We start from the raw sequence: 16735 nt of genomic DNA, 5'->3' as shown, positions 1-16735 counted from the left end.
AGGAAAAGCTAAACAGACGGGACACTTACTTTCTGAATAGGAAAAGCTAGAGGTTTTTAAGTTTGTAACAGGATTTGATAAGTAGATTTAAAAAGTCGTTTCCTCTAGTAAGGAGAATTAATATTAGAAGCCATAAATATACATTCAGTACCACTTTATTAGGTAGCAGAGAAATCCCATGACTACCTCAACTCCAATTTCCCATTGTACCCCCATATCCTCTGATTCCCTTGGTATCCAAACCTTTTGAATATACATTAGTTACCTCCTGTACCTAATAAAGTGCCACTGTGTGTATGTTCATGGTCTTCTGCTGCTGTAGCCCATCCACTTCAAGGTTTGACATGTTGTGCATTCAGAGATGCTCTTCTGCACCCCACTGTTGTAATGCATGGTCATTTGAGTTACTGTCACCATCCTGTCAGCTTGAACCAGTGTGGCCATTCTCTTCTGCCCTCTCTCTTTTTCACCCACAGAACCACCGCTCGCTGTTTTTTTTTGTTTTTCACACCATTCACTTAGCGGCAGTAACTCAAATAACCACACGTTACAACAGTGGTGTGCAAAGGAGCATCTCTGAACACACAACAGATTGAACCTTGAAGATGAAGGGCTACAGCAACAGAAGACCATTAACATACACATAGGGGCACTTTATCAGGTACCTTCTATACCTAATACAGTGGTCCATGAGTGTAGAAATATGCCTATGCAGCGGAATTAATGCCAGATTTATGTGTCTGGCTGAAGTTAACGCAAGAGGACATCTTGTCAGCTCCTCTGGCTTTGGCATAGGCTGTGGCTAGAGGAGTGAGCTCACTGAATTAGTCCTGCACCATATAGACTTTGGCATCATCCTCCTCAACAGCTGCAGCCACCAGGATGATATCTTTGAAGGAGGTTGCAGAGAACACAAGGACACTCCGAGCAAATGTAAGCATCAATACCGTTGCTGTGTTTCAGACCTTGCTGCCCATTTTGGAAAACCCGGCTTCTAAACTCATCCATGTGTTACTGGAATCCTTAAGGAAGGAGAGACTTTACCATGTACCTTGTTTCATCATCAAGTGAGTATGCGATTTCACAAAATGGCATTTTAAAATACTATACTTATCAATTTACAGTTGATTTATTACTGTTGCATGTACTGAGATACAGTGAAAAAGCCTTTGTTTGCATCCCTTCCAGACAGGTCATCCCATATGTAAGTACGCTGAGGTAAGACAAAAGGAAAAACAATAACTGAATGCAGAATATGTCAGTTTGTCATTTGAGTTACTGAACTTACTGTGCTGGCCAACTGATTAGGGCATCAAAATGAGCTTCCAAAAGGGCGATCCTCACACACACCATCAGAAGGCAAATGCGATGTTAGCACTCATTTTGAGAGGACTAGAATATAAAAGCAAGGATGTAATGCCGACCCTTTATAAGGCATTGGTCAATCTGCATTGGGAGCACTGGGAGCAATTTTGGGCCCAATATCTAAGAAAGAATGTGTTGGCATTGGAAAGGATCCAGAGGAGGTTTATGAGAATGATTGCAGTGTTACGAACCCCGTAACTGGGTCACTTACCGGCAAAGGTAGAGAGGTCCGTTGAAGTCTGATGGTACTGTTTTTAACAGAATTTATTAATAAAAATACACAAAAATAATATCAATGCAAACATACAGATAACATACGTCATCAATACTAAATCTAAAAGTGCGGGTATAATAATAATCAATAAGAAATAAGCTCTATCGTTGTCTAGGGGATAATGTATTGTCCGATGGAAATATAAAAGTCACTCAGTTCATTCAGGCTGCAGCTTTTTGGTTGGAGTCAAGAGAGAGATTTTAGAAACTTGCCAGCTTTTCCTTTTTATGATGTCGATCCTTCGAGAGTTCCATTGGTGTAGTTGGTCACATGCGGCCACTCCTTTAGCTAAGCCGTTCTTCCGTGGTAAGGCCCCAATTCCCAGGCAAGGGAAAAGGACGCACGCGAGCCCTCCACCGGCTGTCGCTATTAAACGCTGTCACAGGATTTCTAGCGTTTCTCCTGGTGCGTCTGAAGGGGTTGTTCCCCAGATCCTCTTTTATCCTTACTCACGGGGTCTCAGATGTCATTCAGGTTGGGATGATGCAATCCCTCAACCAGCCCACTCTGGTCATTCCCTGAGGGCTTCAATGAATAGTACAGTACTCAATACACAATTCCGTCTCCAAGAGAAAATGGCAGTTATCCGTGGCTTTGTATCGCTGAGGCCAGGACCCACGTTCCAAACCCTTGTGGATCCTGCATGTCTCTCTCTCATTTCCTGGGTCTCAGACCTGAATTAATAGCGATCTTGCAATTCCCAAAAAGGAGTGGGCTACTTTGTACCCCTTGGCCCCTCAGAGTTGTGGCACATTCGTAACACCCCCTTCCTTCAACGTGTTTTTATCATCGGTAAAAACGAAGTAATACAGAGTCTTACAGGATGTTAGAATCTAACACAATACAAAAGGTTTTTTTTTCACTACAGAGTAATAGAGTTATACATTCAATTCAGCATCTAAACAGTTAACGATTACATTGTCACTTCCTTTAATATCATCATATTGTACCTTACTAAAGTCTTGTAGCATCAGACTTCAATTTATTTATTTTTTTAATTAGTTTTTTTTATACATTTTATAAAAAAAACCCAGATCAAAATGAAGAACATTGATACAGTGCAAAAATAAACATACAATAATAATATGATACAAAGAAAGATAATTGAAAAAGCACCCAAATTGAAGACATGTAAAATTAGTATCCTCCCCAAGCCCCGCAACAAAAAAAAACTCCAGATCAACCACAACACGATATAGAGAATATAAATCAGGACATTCAAACCACCAAAACTGTAAATACACTTAGCAACAGAAGATAATAATGCCTACTACCAAAAAAAAAGGAGCTGAAAGCAAGGGACCGAAAAAAAACCTTAGTCAAGAGGAAGGTTATGAAAGTACTCAATAAAAGGTCCCCAGACCTTATGGAACTTTAAATCCGAATTAAGAACTGAATAATGAATTTTTTCAAGGTCTAAGCAGGACATAATATCACTAAGCCATTGAGCATGCGTGGGCGGGGCAACATCTCTCCATCTAAGGAGGATTAAACGTCTAGCCAGGAGAAAGGCAAAAGATAATATTCGACACTTAGTCGAACTCAGACGTAAATCAGTCTCACCCCAGAAACCAAACAAAGCAATTAAAGGGTTAGGTTCTAGGTGGTGATTCAGAATATACGATAACGTTATGAAGATATCTTTCCAAAATTTCTCCAAGCAAGGACAAAACCAATACATATGAATGAGAGAGGCCTCTCCCCTTTTGCATTTGTCACAAAGGGGACTAATGTTAGGGTAAAATCGAGATAACTTAGATTTAGACATATGGGCTCTATGAACAATCTTAAACTGTAAAAGGCAATGGCGAGCACAAAGAGAGGTTCAATTAACCGATTTGAGAATCGAGTCCTGTCTCATCAGATAAGGAGGTGTTTAAATCATGCTCCCATGCCATTTTAATTTTATCCACAGGGGCACGTCGTAAGGCTGCTAATTTATCATGAATAAATGATATTAAACCTTTACCTAGTGGATTAATTGAAAGAAATAAGTCCATAACATTTTTCTCAGGCATTTCAGGGAAGTTAGGAATTAAAGGAATGATAAAGTGTCTAATTTGGAGATATCTAAAAAAATGAGCATTGGGCAGATTGAACTTAGCAGAGAGCTGTTGAAAAGAAGTGAAGCAATTATCAATAAAAAGATCTTCAAAATGGAATGCTGAATCATACATAGTAGGTAAAAAAAGGTGATTATGTAAGATAGGGCTAGAAAAGGAAAAACCACGGAAACCATAAAATTTCCTAAACTGAGCCCATATACGTAAAGTGTATCTAACAAGAGGATTAACTATTAATCTGGACAAACTACTAGGGAGTCAGAGCCAAGAAGTGCAGAGATAGATAATTCTTTAGTGGAGCTCAACTCCATTGCCACCCAATTAGGGCACTCGGGTTGGCCATGGAAAAAAGACCAAAAGGTAGCACAACGTATATTGGCTGCCCAATAATATAAACGAAAGTTAGGTAAAGCCAAGCCACCCTCTTTTTTAGATTTTTGGAGATAAACTTTATTAATTCTAGAGCGCTTATTCTTCCACAGATATGACAAAATAATAGAGTCTAAGGATTTAGGAATAAAAATTGGGATTGATTGAAATAAATATAAAAGTTTAGGGAGAACATACATTTTAACAACATTAATACGACCTACCAAAGACATAGATAGAGGTGACCACTGTAACAGACTCTGTTTTATAGTATATGAAAGATTGGCAAAATTTTCACAAAAGAGATCTTTAAGCTTCCTTGTGACTGTAATCCCAAGATAAGTAAATTGATTATGAACTACTTTAAAAGGGAGATCACGAAATGTTGATTCTTGTGCTTCTTTATTAATTGGGAAAAGTTCGATGTTATGTAAATTAAGTTTATATCCAGAGAACTGGCTAAACTGGTCTAGAAGTGAAAACATTGGAGGTAAGGATGTAGACGGATTTGAAAGAAAAAATAATAAGTCATCAGTATAAAGAGAAACTTTATACTCAACACCAGACTTCAATTTAATAACCACCTATTTGTATTTCTTTCCCGCAAACAAAAACTAAAGAGTTGTGATCTTAGCTTACGTGTATACTACAAAAGTTCATGCAAAGACTAATCTTTATTTTACTTTCAAACTGAACAGTCAAACTTCATGGGGGTTGTCTTTATTATTCACATGCTTTGTCGAAATCCCTTAAAACCGGATCCTGCTATTTAAAATGGCAGCCCGTCAACCCTCTCCCCTTTTCCAGTTAACTCCCACGTGGTGAGCTTGTGCACCATGGTGAAATAGGCTTTTGCCCACTCCTTTCATAGGAGTTATTTTATCAACAATGTGTTCCAAACTTAGACCATTTTCCAATGTTCCACACAATTCTTTAAGTTTAAGCAAGTTGCTAGTTTTCTCTTCAGGACCCTTCATGCTATTAGTTCTCAATTTAAGATCTGAAAGCGATCCCCCCTTTGTTCAAACAGCATTTCGAATTCTGCTTTTTCATACCACACTCTTGAATAGCAATAGCATGTGGGGCACCTTTACATTCCAAATCAACCTGTAATTGATTCGCAGGCGCCGCGTTACCAAGCCATTGTCTCTGTAGCCTGGTGGCTGCTTCTGACATCAATCCAGACTTTAAATTTTCTTCATTCAATTTGGGAACTACACTTCTCCCTTTTCCTTCAATAATAATATTCACCTCACCACCTTTTATCTCCTCACTAACTTTTAGCACACCTTCGAGCACAAACAACTGGGAATTCTCACTTCCCAAGGTTAACCCTTTCTTCACTGAACCAAGTCCATCTGACCCACAAGGACTGCATTCCTTTTCAACTGAATCAAATACCTCAGACTTTTTCTGAGCTCCATTACTAGGTTCAGTACCATGTGCATCCACATCTTGGACACACTCAAATGGGACATTTGCCTCTTCCAGGCTTTCAATACCCGTTCCCTTTTCAAATTCTAAATTCCCCTGATCCTCCCAGCTACTCTCTGGGCAACTCCCTTCCAGAGTAAACTCAACCCCATGGGCTGAAACAACCTCATCTGCCAACCCAGCAGACTTCTTCAAGGTAATGGCATCCTTTTCATCTAGGACTGCCCTCATTTCATTATCGGGAACACCTTTAGAATTTTCAACCTCTTCAAACAGTTCTGCCAAACCAGACAAATCATCCATGTCCAACCCTGGACCTTTTAACAGCTTTATCTGTTTCTCATCTTTACTTCGTGCCTCTATAAATTTTCTCCTCACTAAGGGCAGGTCTGCCTCCTCTCCCTTACTCTCTTTCACCAATACTCTCCATTTTACCATCCTTTAAACCCTCGTGGTACAGGGTCGGTAAAAATGTCTCGGCCAAATCGATACTGGCCGGATTTAAACTGCTCTCGTTCTCAGCTGCCTTTCTCGACATGCTGAGAGTGATCGCACATAAGGGATAGATCTTGGAATCTAGGGGCGGGACTTCAACACTCACAGGCTGGCCCGTCAGCTTCATTGCTGACCAAACCTTACCACCGGCTAAATTGTTACCAAGACGGATGTCCGCGTCAGTTCTCGGGAATTCTGATTGCACCCCTATTTCAACTGGTCCAGATACCAGCTCACAATTTATAATGATCCTATTCAAGGGCACCGTTTCTGTCCCTTTTCCTATTCCTTTCAAAGCTACCATTCCCGTCTTGCAACCAAAATCCAGTACCTTACTGCTAATCAATGACAGTTCAGCTCCCGTGGCTCTCCAGATCTGCACTGGAACTGGTGTGTCTCCCTCTCTCACAGACACGGTTCCTTTTGAAATACATTTCTCAGACCCTTCTCATACTCTGTCTACCTGGGGCTCTCTCGTCGATTTACTGATTACCACAGCACACCCTATAGGGACTACTGCTTTCCCTTTTCTTGTCTCTTTCCTCGGAGCAAGGCACCTAGATGCAATATGTCCCCCCTTTCCACAATTAAAACAGGTCAAGCCAGGAACTCTCCTGCCGTCTTGCCTCTCCTCCTCAATCTTACCACTAGCTCCTGGTGGGACCTCTGCCTCAGCCAGTGGGCTTTCTCTACCGTTCCCACGGTCTCTCTGGTAACTTTTATTTGAGGAAAACTTTGTCTTGTGGGTTAGGGCATATTCATCTGCGAACCTAGCAAATTCGGAGATGGACTTATTCGGCTTCTCATTCAAATACATCCGGATATCATCCGTTCTTCCGTGGTAAGGCCCCAATTCCCAGGCAAGGGAAAAGGACACACGCGAGCCCTCCACTGGCTGTCGCTATTAAACGCTGTCACGGGATTTCTAGCGTTTCTCCTGGTGCGTCTGAAGGGGTTGTTCCCCAGACCCTCTTTTATCCTTACTCACGGGGTCTCAGATGTCAATCAGGTTGGGATGATGCAATCCCTCAACCTGCCCACTCTGGTCATTCCCTGAGGGCTTCAATGAATAGTACAGTACTCAATACACAATTCCGTCTCCAAGAGACAATGGCCGTTATCCGTGGCTTTGTATCGCTGAGGCCAGGACCCACATTCCAAACCCTTGTGGATCCTGTGTGTCTCTCTCTCATTTCCTGGGTCCCAGACCCGAATTAATAGCGATCTTGCGATTCTCAAAAAGGAGGGGGCTACTTTGTACCCTTCGGCCCCTCAGAGTTGTGGCACATTCGTAACAGCAGAATGAAAGGGTTAATGTATTTAACATACGAAGAGCATTTGATGGTTCTGGGACTGTATTCATTTAGAGGTTAGAAGAATAAGGTGAGGATCTCATTGAAACATTCCAAATGTTGAAGGGCATAGACAGAATGGATGTGGAGAGGATGCATCCAATAGTGGGAGAGTTCAGGACCATAAGGCACAGCTTCAGAATTAAAAGACGTCATTTTAGAACAGCGAAGAGAAGGAATTTCTTTTGTGAGAGAATGGTGAATCTGTGGAATTCATTGCCATGGACAGTCATGGAAGGCAAGTTACTGGGTATATTTAAAGTGGAATTTGATAGGTTCTTGATTAGTAAGGGCGTTAAAGAGTACAGGGAGAAGGGAGTTGAGATGGAAAGTAAATCAGCCATGATGTAATAGCAGAGCAGACTCAATGGGCTGACTGTGCCCTATGTCTTATGGTCTAAGGCAGGAGAATGGGATTGAAATGGTTAATAAGTCAGCCATAATTGTACGGTGGATCAAATTTAAGGGGCCAAACATCCTAATTCTGCTCCCATGACTTATGTTATTATGGGGTTGATATTAAAAGTCTTGTTTAGTCTTGAGATGCCTTTAGATTTGAGGATTGAAACTGAGGGTGGGAAAATGGTTGCCCTCACCTCCATCCCACCATTTCACACCCTTGTTTAAGTTGCCCAATTCTACAAAGACACTGTTGTCATATTCCTGCTATGAATCAGTTACATCTGTCAACATATCAAATTAGTTTACAGGGATTGATCCTACACTTAAGAAAATTCAGTTAGGTTTTGATTGAAAATCGAGGGAGAGGGACGGGAATAAGATAACTGGAATACGGTCAGGGACAATGACTGTTGCCGTTTTTCCTAGCAATTCCTGACACCATTTTGTAAATTCACTCACTGTGGGTGAACAGCCAACAACAACAGAAGGTAACGGGATTGCTTGTAGTTGTTCTTTACTCTGCTCTTGACACCACTACGGGCTAGAAGTATAAGACAGTCATGAATATACTGTATAGAGTACTGATATACTATTACAGGGACTGATTATGACAAAGAATAGCCTGTGTATCTGAGTAAGAAAGAAAATGAAGGTTATAGTGATAGGATGAGAGAATGTTCCTATACATCAGAAATATTAACCTCGACTAGTTGGTCTGTTTCTTTGCTGTCAATGCAAGGTTAGTCGGTATATCTATAACTGCCTTGTTCATAACAAGTTCCCAATAAATGACAATAATAATAATGGTGAGTACTTTGGGCGGCACGATAGCATAGTTTAACACTATTATTGAGCCAGCTGTAGGATCGGGGTACCATTCCAGCTACTCTCTGTAAGGAGTTTGTATGTTCTCCCCATGACTGCATGGTTTTCCCCCAGGTGCTTCAGTTCACTTCCCCCATTCTAAAGACATATAGGTTAGGCTTAGTGAGTTGTGGGCATGCTATGTTGGCACCAGCAGTGTGGCAACTCATGTGGGTTGCCCAACACAATCCTTGGTGATTTGATTTGATGCAAACAATGCATTTTGCAGTATCTCTCAATGTACGTGACAAATAGAGCTAATTTTTATCTTATCTCTTCAGGTGTTGAGAGGGAAATCAATATTCACCAAGATGTATGGAGAATTCCATGTCCATCCTTTGAGTAGTGTACTGGTATCTTTTTTGTCTTGCTGACTGAGTGTGATAGCCAAGTACTCCCTACTCTAACATACCTCCTTAGATTTTCCTGCTCAGTTTTCTGGAATACATCTGGAACTCATCGAATTGTGCTGTTCACAAAAAACACACATTACAAGTGGAATTCACAGCTCATGATAAATATCCAAATGATAAAAATCTGTGTGAGTGCCTGTGTGTTAGTGTGTTGTATATGTGTGTGTACTTGGATTTTTTTTATGCTATGTCCTTTTCTTCAGGCTTGCAGTGACGGAACCAGACACCAACCTGATTGTGACCCACTGGACGACGAAATGCTAGGTTCTTTTACATTTGTGGTAGCTAAACTTGGAAGCGTAGCAAATAGTGAGAAGGGCAGCAAGTGCTGCAGTGGATCATAAACTGGAAAATTGGCAGGTTGAGCGAATTTAGAAATATGACATGATAAAGACAGATTAGCTTTATTTATCACATGTACATTGAAGCACACATTGTTTGCATCAAATCAAATAAGCGAGGATTGTGCTGAGCAGCCCACAAGTCTTGCCACAGCGGAGCATGTCCACAACTCAGTAATCCTAACCGTACATCTTTAGAAGTGGGAGGAAACTACAGCACCCAGAGGAATCCCACATGATCACTGGAAGAACAAGCAAACTCCTTAAGGGCAGCGGTGAGAATTGAATCCTGATTTGTGATCGCTGGTGCTGTAAAGTGATGTGCTAACTGCTACACTATCATGCTACCCCATCTTAATTAGGAAGCATGAGGAAAGCCAATTATAACATCAAAGGTACAGTTTTAACCAGGTACAGTAACATTGAGATTGAACAGATGCAAGCCACTGATGCCATCAAGACAAGGTGGTGTGCTTGGTATAGAAATCATATGGAACCCTAGGCTTTATAGAAAGCAAAAGAAAGGAACTGAAATGCAATCTTTATTGGCCCTAGCTAAGTTATAGTTTTCAGTTCTAGACAAAACAATTTCAGAAAGGTGAAAGCGTTGGTGAGGGTGCAGAGGAAACATACCTGTATGATGGCAGTGATGAGGAACCTCAGTTATGATACAACAAACTTTCTTTTTAAAACTCTTCTCCTTAATACCCTTACAGCGAAGTTAGATGAGAACAGAAGAGGTGGTTGTGCTGATGCAGTGAGATGATGTTTGAAAGGGATTGTAAATGTTGGCTTTGGCCAGTTGGGAAAAACAGTTTTTTTATTGTAAATTCAGTGGGGTCATCAGAGATCATCAAGCAAGGTAGTAATATGGAGCAACATACACAAAGCACTGGAGAAACTTGGCATGTCAGGCAGCATCCATGGAAATAAATAAGCAGTCGATGTTTCAGGCTGAGACCTTTCTTCGGGACTGAAAAGCAAAGGGGAAGATGCCAGGACAACAAGGTGGGTGAAGGGGAGGGAGGATTAGTTAGAAGTGAGAGTTGAAGCCAGGTGGGTGATAGAGGGCTGGAGAAGAAGGAATTTGATAGGAAAGGAGAGTGGATCATGGGGAAAAGAGAAGAAGGAGAGGTACCGGGGGAGGTGATAGATAAGTGAGGAGAAGAGGTAAGAGGCCAGAGTGGGGAACAGAAGAAGAGGGAAGGAAGAGGGAAAATGAAAAAAAAATAGAGGAAGAAGAAATCGATGTTGTTCTTCTAACCTGAGGAGGCCAATGAGTTGATGTGCCGGGAGGTGAATGAGGAGAGGAATTAAAAAGATTGCCACCAGGAAATTCCACTTTTGCCGGATGGAGTGGAGGTGCACGACAATGTGGTCCCCCGGTTTATGTCGGCTCTCACCAGTGTAGAAGAGGCCACATCAGGAACACCGAATACAACAGATGACCCCAACAGAAGTGTTGCCTCTCCTGGAAGGACTGCTTGGGGCCCTGAATGGAGATAAGGGAGGAGGTAAATGGACAGGTGTAGCATTTCTATTGCTTGCAGAAGATATGTGCCTGCTGGGAGACTAGTGCAGAGGGACAAATGGACAAGAGAATGAAGGAAGTTGCGATCCTGTGGAAAGCAGAGAGTGGGAGGGGAGGTAAAGATATATCTTGTGGTAGGATCCTGTTGAAGATGGTGGAGGCTGTGGAGAACAATATGTTGGATGTGGAGGCTTATAGGGTGAAGGGGAGGACAAGAGGAATACTCACTGTTGAGGTGGTGGGAAAATGGGCTGAGCGCAGATATCTGGGAAATGGAGGAGATGCAGCAGAGGGCAGCAATTTTGGTGGAGGAAAGGAAACTGGTTCCCTTCCTAGGACATCGTAGGACATCCACGATGTCCTGGAAAGGAAAGCTTCATCCTGGGAACAGATGCAACTGAGATTAAAAAACTGAGAAAAGAGAAAAGGATTTTTATAGGAGATAGGGTGGGAAGAAGTATAGTCAGTGTAGTAGTGGGAATCAATAGAGTTATAAAAGGCATTAGTAGATAGTTTGTCTCCAGAGATGGAGACAAAGAAATTGAGAAAGGGGAGAGAGCTGTCAGAATTAGACCAAGTGAATTTAAGGGGAGGGTGGAAATTGGAGACAAAGCTGATGAAATTGATGAGTTCAGCATAGGTGCATGAAGCAGCACTAATGCAGTTGTCAATGAAGCACAGAAAGAGTTGTGGAGCATTTCCAGGGAAGGCTTGAAACATGTATTGTTCTACGTAGGCAACAAAAAGGCAGGCACAGCGGTGCCCATGGCTACCCCTTGAGTTTGAAGTAAGTGTGAGGAGCCAAAGAAATTGTTGAGGGTGCGGACCAGGTCTGCCAGATGGAAGAGGGTGGTGGTGGAGGGTAACTAGTTGGGTCTTTTGTTGATAGTGAAGCAGAGAGATGTAAGGCCTTCTTAATGGGTATAGAAGTGTATAGATACTGGACATCCATGGTGAAAATAAAGTGGTCAGGGCCAGCAATTTGAAAGTTGTTGAGGGGATCGAGAGCACGTGAATTGTTGTGGATGTAGGTGGGAAGGGACTGAACCAAGGAGGACAGAACGGAGTCGAGGTATGTGGACATGAGTTCAGTGGGGCAGGAGCAGGCAGAGACAATGTGCCAACCTGGATAGTCAAGATCTTGGTTAGGAGGTAGAAACGAGCAATGCAGGGCAAGGGAGCTATAAGTTTAGTGTCAGTACACGTGAGTTCTCCAGAGTTGATGAGGTTAGTGATGATGTCAGAGACAATTTTCTGATGGCACAGAGTGTGGTTCTTTTCAAGGTGTAGGTAACAGGAGGTGTCCGAGAGCTACTGGCTGCCCTCAGAGGTAGAGTTCAGTCCACCACAACACCCTCTTTGTCTATAGTTTTGATGGTGAGATCGGGATTGGTGCGCAGAGTGTGGAGGCCTCGAAACAACAACTGTTTATTCATTCCCACAGATCCTGCCTGGCCTGCTGACTTCCTCCAGTATTATGTGTCTGTTGGTTGGATTTCCAGCATCTGCAGAATCTCTTGTGTTTATAGTGTAGAAATATCTGAGGTTGCACTTTGAAAAATTGGTACCGCTGACTTACCCAGCTACAGTGTATGTATGTTAAATGCAAGTGATGGCGTACAAATATTATCCCTTATGTACATTTGTATGTGGAGGGACTTGTGAAACTGGGATTATTCTCTCGAAGTGATTTTGAAGAGAAGTGTTTAAAACTCATTATCGTTATCTGACATGGGTGATCATGATTGTTCTTGGCAACTTTTTTCTACAGAAGTGCTTTGCCGTTGCCTTCCTCTGGGCAGTGTCCTTACAAGACAGGTGACCCCAGCCATTATCAATAGTCTTCAGATATTGTCTGCCTGGCTTCATTAGTTGCATAACCAGGACTTGTGATACGCATCATCTGCTTATATGACCATCCACCACGTGTTCCCATGGCTTCATATGACCCTGATCAGTGGGGGTGGGGGGCTAAGCAGGAGCTACACCTTGCCCAGTGGTGACCTGCAGGCTACAGCAGAGGGAAGGAGCTCCTTATACCTCCTTTTGTAGAGACATATCTCCACCCTGCCACCCAGGTTTAAAACCATGAAGGGTAAATTAGTACAAACGATTCCTCTTGGTTGGAGTTCAGTTAACAAAACTATCTGCAAATGTCTCTTATGCTGTTGCTGTTTACAGCAGCAATGTAACCAAAAGTCACAGATTTATGCTGATTGGCAAAAGAACCAAAAATGAAATGAGGAAAATTTTCTTTTAGTGGTAAATTGCTGTGATCTGTTATGTTGATGCATGGTGAAAGCAGATTCAGTGGTAAACTGTAAGAATAAGTTTGTAGCAATTGTAATAAAAGAACTGGAATTGGGACTCAAAATGGGCTAAATGACAACAAAGCATGTATTTTATGGTGTTTTTAATAATAAAATGTTTGGTGCCTCATGTCAGTGATTCAGGGGTGGCACAGCGGTAAAGCAGTTAGAGTAACACTGTTTCAGTGTCAGTGGCTTGGGTTCAATTCTACCACTGTAAGGAGTTTGTTCCTTCTCTCCATGACCTTGTGGATTTTCTCCGGGTGCTCTGGTTTCCCCCCATGTTCCAAAGGGATACCTGTTAGTAGTTTAATTGGTCACATTGGTGCAGCGTGGACTCTTTGGGCTGGTAGGAACTGTTACAGTAGTGTATCTCGAAAGAAAGAGAAAGAGACGTCTATCTGTCAGGTGAACGGATGAAACTCTGAAATGTTGATAACCATATATATGGGAATGCTTCACAATACAGGGATCAATGCCTTGGCATGATTTTGTTGGCTTTTACTTGGCAGGGATGACAGTTCATCGCGGTCCATATTCATCACTCATCTGATCAATAACCGCACGGAATCAGCAATGTCCTACTATGAATTTCTGCTTCACCTGAAGGAGCAGGTATGAAAGCAGAAACCCAGCTGGCTCCAGAGATGACTGGTTCACCCAAGGCAGTCCATTGAAATAGCAAATGCTCCAAAACAAAAAAAAATCTTTCTCTCATTTTAAACTCTTTGGTTGCATTTTGATCAAGCAGATTTTGAAATGAAATAGAAAACACTTCCAGGATGCTTCATAGGATGTGTGTACAAAACCAAGTTTATTGTCTCCTGATTGGGGAGTTACCTGAATGAAGCACGGAAGGGCGAGGATGTCAGGTATCAAACCCCACCCCTTAACCCCCGTACACTTGGAATGTTGGTAGTTCATGGTGTGCATCTTAGATGTTAGAATAAACTGAAAGATCTATTTAGGATGGGGGTGATTGGACAGTCAACCTGTCTATTAAGCCTGTAGACCCCCTTCTGAAGAAAGGGTGGATTTTATGCACTCTGTTTGTAACCTGTAGTTGTCTGTTCACTGCAGTTTATTGAAGAAATAGCCTAATTAAACCTCAGTTACCCTACCATAGATTCAGTCATAAACTCTGTTGCTGCTGTAAAGCACACCTAGCCTACTGTTTGCAGTAGACCCCTTTTGTTATTCATACTAAAGTAGATAATGTTCTGTTTGTTGTAAATTAGACTGTTTGATATGTCTGGCATAAAGGTTATCCCACCTTCAATTTACCATCTGACAGAATACATTTTGACACTATGGCTTCAACACCAAGTTATAATCGGATGTTCTAGTTCATAGATATTCAGAAATCAAATAGTGTACATGATATACATTGCAATGTCAAAGAAATAATATAACCAGGGAAAGGATACTGCACAGATTCTTGTCAACAGTTCCAGAAATAAGACCTTGTTAATGCAATTATATGTTAGAGATAATCATGTAAGTTGTTTCAGCTTGTTCTGATGTTATGAAAACACATATAATTGGAAGATTGCTCTAGAATCATTTGGATAATTTGTGACCTTTTCTCTGGAACAGGTGGGATAAGCAAAGATCTAAGACAATTTTTGAAAATTATGAAAACATAGTGAAAGAATAAATAAAAACAGAGGCATTTATATAGCTTTAATGTTGTTTGAGGGCACAAACTGCTTTACACCGAGTGCAGTAATTAGTTGTGTGTAATAACATAGGAAAGGCAACAGCCACTTTATGCAGAGCAAGCTACTACAACAGTGATAACAGGTTAATGACTAAAGATACTGAAGAACGAATGACTAACGGGTTGATAACTAATGATGACAAAGGATGTCAAAGGATAGATAGACACTCAATGGTCACCTTACTTGGTACCTCTTTACCTAATAAAGTGGCTGCTGAGTGTATGTTCCTGGTCTTCTGCAGTGGTAGCCTATTCTCTTCAAGGTTCAACCAGTTGTGCACTCAGAGACGTTCTTCTGCACACCACTGTTGTAACACGTGGTTACTTGAGTTACTGTCAACTTCCTGTCAGCTTGAAGCTGACAGGACCATTCTTCTCTGACCTCTCTCATTAACAAGGCATTATCGCCCACAGAACTGCTGCTCACTGGATGTTTTTCTTCACACAATTCCTTGTGAACTCTAGAGACTGTTGCACATGAAAGTCCCAGGAGATCAGCACTTTCTGATATACCAAAACCACCCTGTCTGACACCTACAATCATTCAATGGCCAAAGTCACTTAGATCAAATTTCTTCCCCATTAAGATATTGTGTCTGAACAACAACTGATCCCCTTGACCGTGTCTGCATACTTTTATGCATTTAGTTGTTGACACATGATTGTCTGATTAGATATTTGCATTAATGAGCAGGTGTTGAGGTGTACCTAATAAAGTGGCCACTGAGCATATATTGGTCAGATCAGCACTAAATGTTCCAAAGCACCAATAATCTGAATGCCCAGTGTCTGGAGGATGAAATGGTGGGCAGAAAAACTAGAAAATTCCTTGCATTTTCATTAAAGAGCCACCTAGTTTTTTGTAAATCTATTTAAATAAGCATAAGCCTTATAAACAGGAATTTGATCGATGACCCCAAGTTCAACTTTATCTCTTCCATTCCCACAGCCTAGCCTGTGATTTTTAATGCTTCCACGCTGGCCTACTTTCAATACTTCCTACAGGCTGTGGCTCCACACTCTGTAACTCCCTCACTGAATCCTACATTTCCATGCTCTACTATCATGGAAATGTTGGTGTGGCACTGCAGTGTAGTGGTTAGCATCGTGCTATTACAGTGCCAGTAACCCAATTTCAGTTCTGATACTTTCTATAAGGAATTTGTAAATTCCCCCCACAACAGCGTGGGATTCCTCTGGGTGTTCCGGTTTCCTCTCACATTCTAAAGACGTACAGGTTGGTAGGGTAATTCTTCACATGGGTTCAGTTTAGTTGGTGACGATTCATTGGGTCGGAAGAGCCCAGTTACGGTGCTACATCGCTCATTCTCCACAATGTTCACTCCTTTCTCAAGGCACCAGAGCCTTTTGCTGTTCAATTTTGGTCAAATTGGTGGTATGACCATGAGGCTAAACACAGATCCAATGCCATATTTAAGTTTGCTGATGACTCTACCATCTTTGGCTGAATCAAAGGTGATGATGAGTCAACAAATAGGAGGGAGATTGAAAATCTATCTGAGTGGTACCACAGCAACAACCTCTTACTCAATGTCAGCAAGACCAAGGAACTGACTACTGGCTTCAGGAGGAGGAAACCAGAGGTCCATGAGCCAATCCTTTGAGGGATCAGAGTGGAGAAGTCAGAGACTTTAAATTCCTTGGTGTTATCATTTCAGAGGGCCTGTTCAGGGTCCAGCATGTAAGTGCAATTACAAAGAAAGCACAGCAGCACCTATACTTCCTTATAATTTGCAAGGATTTGGCATGGCACTTAAAACTTTGACAAACTTCTATAGATGT

The 16735-nt window shown here is 41.7% G+C and overlaps 1 protein-coding gene across 9 annotated transcripts in view; it reads left to right on the top strand.

Annotated features, from left to right (window-relative positions):
• The window catches only part of LOC132379017 (protein transport protein Sec24A-like), a 91805-nt gene extending 76483 nt beyond the window's left edge, over nt 1-15322 (top strand). For all 9 annotated transcript variants that reach the window (XM_059946462.1, XM_059946461.1, XM_059946464.1 and 6 more), the window contains 2 exons: nt 964-1067; nt 13725-15322. In XM_059946462.1, coding sequence (XP_059802445.1) covers nt 964-1067; nt 13725-13833 — 213 coding nt within the window. In that variant the 3' untranslated portion in view covers nt 13834-15322. The remainder of the gene's footprint in view (nt 1-963; nt 1068-13724) is intronic.
• Nucleotides 15323-16735: the final 1413 nt, after the last annotated feature.

Source organism: Hypanus sabinus, chromosome 21 (genome assembly GCF_030144855.1).
Source record: "Hypanus sabinus isolate sHypSab1 chromosome 21, sHypSab1.hap1, whole genome shotgun sequence".
Lineage (NCBI taxonomy): Eukaryota > Metazoa > Chordata > Chondrichthyes > Myliobatiformes > Dasyatidae > Hypanus > Hypanus sabinus.
Note: the sequence above shows the minus strand (reverse complement) of the source record. Positions and strands in the feature narration are given on the sequence as shown.